This window comes from Ceratotherium simum, chromosome 9 (assembly GCF_057802395.1).
Source record: "Ceratotherium simum simum isolate JZ-2026a chromosome 9, ASM5780239v1, whole genome shotgun sequence".
Classification (NCBI taxonomy): domain Eukaryota; kingdom Metazoa; phylum Chordata; class Mammalia; order Perissodactyla; family Rhinocerotidae; genus Ceratotherium; species Ceratotherium simum.
In genome coordinates this window covers 51,175,136-51,184,404 of record NC_141908.1, presented here as the reverse complement: position 1 = coordinate 51,184,404, position 9,269 = coordinate 51,175,136, and the positions used below count along the sequence as shown (strand labels likewise).

General features: G+C 37.0%; 1 protein-coding gene across 1 annotated transcript in view; it reads right to left on the bottom strand.

Moving 5' to 3' along the window:
* Positions 1-2,826: 2,826 nt before the first annotated feature.
* Positions 2,827-9,269, bottom strand: part of DCAF17 (DDB1 and CUL4 associated factor 17) — a 40,334-nt gene continuing 33,891 nt past the window's right edge. The window contains exons 13-14 of the mRNA XM_087435392.1: positions 8,489-8,644; positions 2,827-7,699 (exon numbers count right to left, since the gene is read on the bottom strand). Coding sequence (XP_087291518.1) covers positions 7,550-7,699; positions 8,489-8,644 — 306 coding nt within the window. The 3' untranslated portion in view covers positions 2,827-7,549. The remainder of the gene's footprint in view (positions 7,700-8,488; positions 8,645-9,269) is intronic.

The window sequence follows — 9,269 nt, the reverse complement described above, 5'->3', positions numbered from 1 at the left end:
TATGATTTCACTTGTATGTGGAATCTAAAAAACAAAACAAATGAACAAAACAAAACTCATAGATACAAAGAACAGAATGGTTGTTGCCAGCGGGAAGGAGAGTTAGAGGGTAGGCGAAATGGATGAGGAGGTCAAGAGATACAAACTTTCAGTTATAAAATAAATAAGTCACAGGGATGTAACGTACAGCATGATGACCACAGTCAATAACACTGTAGTGCATATTTGAAAGTTGCCAAGAGATAAATCTTAAAAGTTCTCACAAGAAAAAAAATTCTTAACTTTCTATGGTGATGGATGGTAACTAGACTTATGGTAGTGATCATTTCACAGTGTATACAAATATCGAATCATTATGTTGTACACCTGAAACTAATATAACGTTATATGTCAATTACACCTCAATTAAAAAAAAAAATCAATGTAACTTACCATATTAACAGACTGAAACAGAAAAGCCATATAATCACCTCAATAGATGCAGAAAAAGCATTTGACAGACTCCAACACCTAAATCCAAATAAAAACTCAGAAAACTAGGACTAGAAGGGAACTTCCTCAAATTGATCAAGGGCATCTATGAACACAGCCATACTTAATGATGAATGACTGAATGCTATCCCCTATGCATTGGATATCCATATGCAAAAAAAGAAGTTTGATCCATACCTTGTACCATATACAAAAATTAACAAAAACTGGATTATAAATGTAAATGTAAAGACTAAACTAAATGTCTAAAATTAAAAAGACTGACCATACCAAGTGTTGACAAGGATATGGAACAACCAGAACTCTCATATACTGATGATAAGAATATAAAATGATATAGCCATTTTTGAAAAATAGTTTGGAGGCTTCTTAAAAAGTTAAGCATATACCTAACATATGACCTAGACATTCCCTCCTTGGTATTTACCAAACAGAAATAAAGCATATGTCCATACAAATTTGTCCACAAATGTTCACAGTAGCTTTATTTGTAGTAGTCAAAAAATGGAAACAACCTTGGGCCTGCCCCGCGGCTTAGCGGTTAAGTGCGCGTGCTCCGCTCCTGGCGGCCCGGGTTCGGATCCCGGGCGTGCACCGACGCACCCTTTCTCCGGCCATGCTGGGGCTGTGTCCCACATACAGTAACTAGAAGGATGTGCAACTATGACATACAACTATCTACTGGGGCTTTGGGGGGAAAAAAAGGAGGATTGGCAATAGATGTTAGCTCAGAGCCGGTCTTCCTCAGCAAAAAGAGGAGGATTAGCACGGATGTTAGTTCAGCGCTGATCTTCCTCACCGAAAAAAAAAAGGAAACAACCCAAATGTACTTCGACAGGGGAATGTATTAACAAATTGTGGTTATATACATATAATGGAGTACTACTCAGCAATAAAAAGAAATAAACTATTGATACTGCAACACGGATGGATCTCACAATAAATATACTGAGTGAAAGAAGCCAGACAATAAAATACTTACTGTGTAACTCCATTTACACAAAATTCCAGAAAATTCAAACGGATGGATCTCACAATAAATATACTGAGTGAAAGAAGCCAGACAATAAAATACTTACTGTGTAACTCCATTTATATAAAATTCCAGAAAATTCAAACTAATCCAAAGTGATAGAAACAGATTAGTGGTTGTCTGGGGATGGTGGGGAGAGAGAGGCAGGAGGGACAGATTACAAAGAAGCAAGAGGAAACTTTTTGGGGTGATGGATACGTTCATTAACTTGAATGTGGCGATGGTTTCATGGGTGCATACAGGCGAAACCTATCAAACTGTACACTTTTAAATATGTGCAGCTTATTTGATGTCCATTATACCTCAATAAACTTAAGAAAATTTAAAATTTATACGTGGCAAATAAACCTTGAAAACGTGCTTACCATCATTATTTAATAAGGAAATATAAATTAAAACCACATTGAGATCCAATATAGTTATTGGGGAAAGGAGAAAATTTGTTTAATGTGATTTCATATTAGAGCAAAAACTCACCTGATTTAGAAATAAAATGAACTCACAACCTTTAAAGAAAAAGCTCATATTCTGCTTTCATTACAATGTTCTCCGTAGCCTCTTCTCTACTGCCATCCTGTCCAGCTCCAGGAGTCATGTGTAACAATCTGACATGTGCCCTTAGCAACCCAGGTTTGTTCTCTAATGTTGGTCTCCACTAAAGAAAACAGGGTTCCTTAGGGAACAATGCATTCCATGTTTCTGAAAGAGCTGAATTTTAGGTTATCTTAACTATTATCACAAAGAAAGAATGTTTTCAGCAGTTCCTGGTGGGGAAGTGGTGTTAAAAAGGATAAAGAGGAGCTGGCCTGGTGACGTAGTGGTTAAATTCGTGTGCTCCGCTTCGGTGGCCCCGGGGTTCACAGGTTCGGATCCCGGGTGTGGACCTACACACCACCCAACAAGCCATGCTGTGGTGGCGTCCCATATACAAAATAGAGGAAGATTGGCACAGATGTTAGCTCAGGGCCAATCTTCCTCACCAAAGAAACAAAAAAGGACACAGAGGTTGACCTGATAAGAGGGCTGCTATGCACAAGTAGAAAAATCTAAGTATCAACTAGAAATGATTACACACCCATCATAAATACTAAGATAAAAGGACTAACAACCACATATGTTGGAGAAAATGTAGAACAACTGGAAGTCTCATACATTGTTGCAGGCATGTGAAATGGTACAATCCTTTCGAAAAAAGGTGCGGCAGTTTCTTATTAAACCAAACATATACCCACCCTAGGACCCAACAATTCCATCCTTAGATATTTACCCAAGAGGAACAAAGACATATGTTCACAAAAAAATCTGTACAAGAATGTTCACAGCAGCTTTATTCATAACAGTAAAAATAAAAGTGGAAACAGCCCAGGTGTCCATCAACAGGAAAATGGAAAAAACAAACTGTGACATATTCATACAAAAGAATACTCCACCATAAAAAGAAATGAACCACTGATACATGCCATATGAATTACTCTTAAAAACATGCTAAGTGAAAGAAACATTCTGCTTTGTATAATTTCACTTATATGAAGTTTTAGAACAGGCAAACTTAATCTGTGAGGCAAAATAATCAGAACAATAGCTACACCTGAGAGGTGGGGTGGGGACTGACTGGGAAAGGCATGAAGAAACTTTCTGGTATGATTGCAGTGTTCTAAATTTTGAAAAGGGTTTGAGTTACACAGGTGTATACATTTGTGAAAACTCAGCAAATTTATACTTAACATTTGTGCATTTCATTGCTGTAAGTGCACATCAAAAATTTTAACAACTAAACAATATTAAACTCTTCTTGATATGCATATTGAAGTAGTAGCAGGAAGTATAGTGATGTCTGCAATTTAGTTTGAAATGCATTATAGAAGTAACATGAATAGATAAGTAATAAAACATGGAGTAAAATATAGAATCCATGTGGTTGGTATTTGGGTATTTACTGTAAAATTCTGCCAACTTTGCTGTATGTGTGAAAACTTTCATAATAAAATGATGCGGAAAAGCCCTCAGTTGGTCTTATCTTTCTACTATATATCCTTTGCCTGAAATAAATTATTCCTGCTTTAAGATAGAGATTCTACAGCAACATAGGGACCAGAAAGTAGCCCCTGAATTTTCCCTGAGATTCTAAAAGGTAAACGATATATGTAAACATGGTAAGAAAGGTAAGAAAATATAAAAATTACTGAAAACGAAGCCAAGTTAAATTAAGAGTAATTACTAACACTGGCATTATCATCACCACAAACAGGATGAGCACCATTTTTTGTACCTTTTTAAAAAACTACTTTTAACCATTTGAATGAAGAATCATCTTTTAGATCGTTATAGTGTGAACAGGCCAGTTGTGTCTCATCCAAACTTTGTCCAAAATTGGGATATGCAATCATCATTAAAGAAACACTTATAAAGCATTTTCCTATTTACCTACACTATAATTGTCAATACGCGATATATGGGATTATAACATCCTTTACCTTTTGAAAGCTTTGGAGGAAATTTGGCATAAGTTTCTATCAAACAAATCTGGATATGCAGTTATTAGTTGTGAGACCCAGGGCAAATTAACTTCGGTAAGCTTCAAGTTCCTCATTTGTAAAATGGGGAAGGATAATGTAGTTCATACCTCATATGGTTACCTTGAATGTTAGGTGAGGAAATTCATTTTACGTGTATCACAGTGAATAGTAGATAGAAAGCACTCAATAAATATAAGTTATCATTAGAAAAAAGTATGTACAAGAAACAAAACATTCAGCTGATGGAAGAACGTGGAGTACCTTAGTGTATTTAAATAGAACAATAATATTGTCTCCTCACTAGGTAGTTCAAACAGTAACTATGATAGGATTTGTTTTGTTTTCTCCCATAGTTGCAAGAAATGTTTTAGAAAGTCAAAGAATATAATCTTGCTGCATTGATACTGTAAGAATACAGAATCTTAGACCAAGGAGTGAAACGCAGAAATACACCTCTTATCAGCTTAATATCAGGACCTGCTGCAAGAAGCTACCCTACGTCACTCACTCTCTCATTAAACACTCAGAAATTACCCATAATGTTTTATGCCTGTCACCAGCACCTGTTAAATTGGTAGGCACACAGCTAAAGTCTCTAAAACACTCAAGTAGAGAGGGGGGTTAAGGTGGGGCAGGAGGGCCACTTCCCTCCACCCCGAAAAGAGAACGGCAATCTCATGCCTGGCAAGTGGCAGAACGATGCAGGCCACTGTGGGGAGCTGGGAACCCCATACTTTTTCGGGAGCATGCTGTATTGTCTCCTGCTGTGTGTGTTATCTATAAATTTCCCACATTCTTTGCTATCTTCTATATCTGTCAGCATCTTTTTATCAACCATCCTGTTGACAATCATGCAACCTACATTCCCACATAATGTTACAATTGGCTGAAACTTAGTAGTAGCAGCTTGTCCTTTTAGTTGGGGCACAGCCCTCCTGTTTGTTACACTGCCCACAACTCCCTACTGTCTTTCACATTAGGTACACTTCCCGCCTGGTCCATATGGCAACTGGATCCTAGTCTAGTTTGATTTGGGCAGTGGTTAGACATTAGGAGTTTCTTAGTGGTCAGTTCATATCTAGATTAGAAGTATTCCACCCCCACTAAAAAAGCAGCCAGGAATCTCAGATAGTTCTCAGATGCCTTTCTGAATAGATGAGTCATTTCATCAAAAGAAGGCAATGACTTAAAGGAAAGGGGGAAACTCAATAAACCTCTTTTTGAAAAAACCTGACAGGACTGAAGTCTTAAGACATCCTTTTCTGAAACACTCTTGGGGCTTTCTGCTTTTATATAGCACCACTTCTGCTTTGAAACCCACACAACACTGGTATCTTTCTTTTCTTTGGTATTTTGAATCTATTCCCTCTTACCAGACTTGTTTTTCAAGATGTAAATTCACTGGGCAAGACTGTTTAGATATAGCTAGTGTCTAATTAGAAGTCTGGGGCAATATCTAGCACATTGTAATCACAATCATGTCTCTAAAATGCTCTGAAAGCTTCAAATATTATCTTAAATAGTACCTTTAATATGCATAAAATGAGAACGGATTTTTCAATTAGTACATATAAAGGTATTAGGATTTAATATATGGAGATAGTGTTATCATCTGGCTCATAAGGTAATCACTTCTACTTTCCCAAATGGTTATACATAGGATCAGATTCAGAAAGATTTATTTTTAGCTGGGAATAATAAATATTTTCCCTTATTCTAAAATGTTAGCGATCTTTTCTATCGGGCAAAAGAGTTTTAGGTTTGTTCCCTCTATTTCTTTCTTTCTTTTTTTTTTTTTGAGGAAGATCAGCCCTGAGCTAACATCCATGCTAATCCTCCTCTTTTTTAGTGAGGAAGACCGGCTCTGAGCTAACATCTATTGCCAATCCTCCTCCTTTTTTTTTCCCCCCAAAGTCCCAGTAGATAGTTGTATGTCATAGCTGCACACCTTTCTACTTGCTGTATGTGGGATGCGGCCTCAGCATGGCCGGAGAAGCGGTGCGTCGGTGCGTGCCCGGGATCCAAACCCGGGCCGCCAGTAGTGGAGCGTGCGCACTTAACCGCTAAGCCACGGGGCCGGCCCCCTCTATTTCTTTTAAATTTATGGACTCTGCTACTAATTCCTTGACTTTTGGAATAGCTAACACCTTTCTCTCCTCAGTCCTGTTAATCATAATAAGACTGAAACTTATCTGCAAACTTCAAGGGCAGAATTCACATCACTCTTAACATGGGATCAAGCCAAAATTGAAGGAAAACCTGAAAGATTTTAATGTAAATCATCCAAGCTAAAATCCCATATTCTAACCTTAAATTTGCATTAGCAGTTATTTTCACTTCTGTCCTCCCCTTCTATCTTTACTAGTTCGAGGCTGAATCAGAGCAATGTGCTGAACATGTGGATTGCAAGCAACTAGATTTCTCAAATAGGAAGCACAAAGAAACATTTTTCTCCCTTTACTTAGGTTGTTTTTATTTAACATTCTGAAGAACGATTATCTGAGTTGAAGGATCATATTTAGATTGGTTCTAACAAAGAAGAAAAAATACTTGTTTCACAACTAAGAGCCAAAAGCTTTTTCTAGCCAATCAGTCAGTTCCCAAGCTAGTAACAACTCCTGGGACCTTTTTTACCTACTCTTCTACAGGGAGCAGAACGGTGACCCAGGATACCTTTATCTTATTGCATATGTATGAAAACATCACCTAAGAAGAATTGGAAGACTTAACAAATAAAGAGAATGGTGAAGTGAGTGCAACATTCTTAGATGTATTAAGAGCTAAATGCCTATATCTCGGAAAAAATTTCACTTAAGAGTTTGCTTGGAATCTTTTACATCAGTCTATAATAGAAGCACAAATAATCAATGGGAGTACCAAGCCAAGAGAATAAAACCATGGCAGAAAAGACAGTTAATTTGGAAACTAGAGCCAATTCCTGATACTAGAGACAAATACAAAACATACATACATATATAAGATTTTTTTAGAAAACTGTGATGACACATTTTTGGCTCAAAAGTATGCTCTCATATTACAGATCTCACTTCTCATCCTTAAGCAAAGTTTGTTATAGAAGATACAGGATTTCTTTCTGTACCTTTTGTATCTTTATTTTTCTCTCTCCCTCCTAGTCTTACCAATTAAAATTCCATACCCTTCTATAAGAATCATGTTAAACACCTCCTCATCAATGACCCTCTCCCCAAATCCCCAACAATTGGAATTAATCTTTCTCTGCTCCCCAACATTTTATATTTGCATCACCACCTAGCTAAAAGCTCCAAAATGCTAGACTTCCTGGGACATCCTTCTAAAAAACCTTTACTCCACCCTGTATGGCAAGAGTTTAAAAATGTAGTCACAGTCATCTGAAGTCAACACAAGACCTATTCTGGAAAATTCTAGAGAACTTGCTATGCAGATAATAAAAAGGAGGACTGGACACAGCGGCTGGGGTATTTGGCTAAAAGTCTCATAAGTTACATCCCAAAAATTTTAAATTATCTCACTCTTTTTCATAACTTCTGTTTGTGGTTTCTTCTTCTTCCCCAGGGTCACATACCATCTGGTAAACATAGCAGCTGAAGATCCTGCTGGGTTTCTGTTCTATGTGTAGTACCAAGTCTCTGTCAAAGTAGACTTCATGGCTATATGTCTGTAATGAAAACACAGTCAAATGGAATCTCCTCTTCACACAATCATATTCACTACTGTGTCACTAAAATGTCACAACACACATGCTAGGGATCTCCAAATATACACTTGGAGGCAAAATAGTTGCCAGAAATAGTTTTTTTCATTATTTGTGGAAATGCAGACTACTTATCAGAAAAGAATTACACAAATTCTTGAGAATGAAAAGAGTTCTGGACTTAGAAGTCTGAACACCCAGATTCTATTGCTAACACTGCTACTATTACACTGTGTGACTGTGGGCAAGTTGCTAAACCTCTCAGGTTATTAATTGATAAAGGAAAGATTGGATAAAATAATGTCTACTGTTCCTTATAACTTCTATATTCTGTAATACTCAGAAGAGCAGACAAATGCTTCTAAGAGTGCCTGGAAACCCTATATGCTTAGATATGGTCTCTATTAAGTAACTGTAGGGATTCAATACAGTATACTTTTATTTTTTTAAACATTATCTAAACTTATAAAATGGGAGAAAACCAAAGACTATGGTAAGGAAATAAATAGGGCGTCTCAGGAAAAAACATAAAGCCATACCTTCAAGGCCATTGGTAAGGAGGCATCCTCTAGTCCCTAGGGGAGGAAGGCTTAAGAAGTACATGTTTTGTCCTACATGTACGATGATAACCCCTTTCATGTGGTCATTAGTATAGGTGAGTTTGGACTCACAGGAACACAGTAACATCTGTTCTAATACGTGTCACATATAAAGAAAACTCTTACAACTTTGTATTCCATGGACTCTACTCACCACATCCCATGACTCCACTAGTGGAATGCTTTTAAGTAAAGTTCCATATTCATTACAGTGGAAATCCAGGTGAGCTTTTCCTTCAGCATCTATTTGAGTAACAGCTACCACAGAAAGCAAATCCAACTCATCTTCATAGTCCACAATTTTGAAAGTCTTGGGGAATAGATGGATAAGGTAGAGGAATAGAGGGGCAAAATCTAGTTATTCAGTTAGGATTATTTCCACATTTGTAGTTTATTCTATTACTTATAAAAATATGTACAAAGAAGAATGAATGGGTGGAAGCATAGGTAGAAATGTATTTCTACTTATATGCTCAATAAAACATCAGTTTTTCAAGATTTTCAAGACTTAAGCAGTATCCTACAGATTTTGACAAACAGAACCAAGTCTACACAGATCTCAGCCAAAGTATAACCGAAATTCTCTATTATGACCACAAACCAGAGCTTGTCCAGATTCAAAAGAGGTATTCAACTGCTGCCTCTGACGTTGTGTTCACTGGTTCCCAGATAGGACTAAATATATGAATCTCAGTTCTGAAACCTGAAGACTTCCCACTGTGCTCAGAAAGTTCTTACATCAGAAAAACACAAGTTGTTTCAAGAAGTGATAGCCCATCATATATTCTTTATGACTCTTATTTGCCATCCTTTTTTTTCCTTTAAACTCTTTTTGGTTCCCTAAAGAAAGCAAAAATGGCTGCTTTTACTTGAGGGAGAATATCAGGAACTGAAATCCAACTCACAGAACAAGACTGGGATAAGAGATGTTAGCT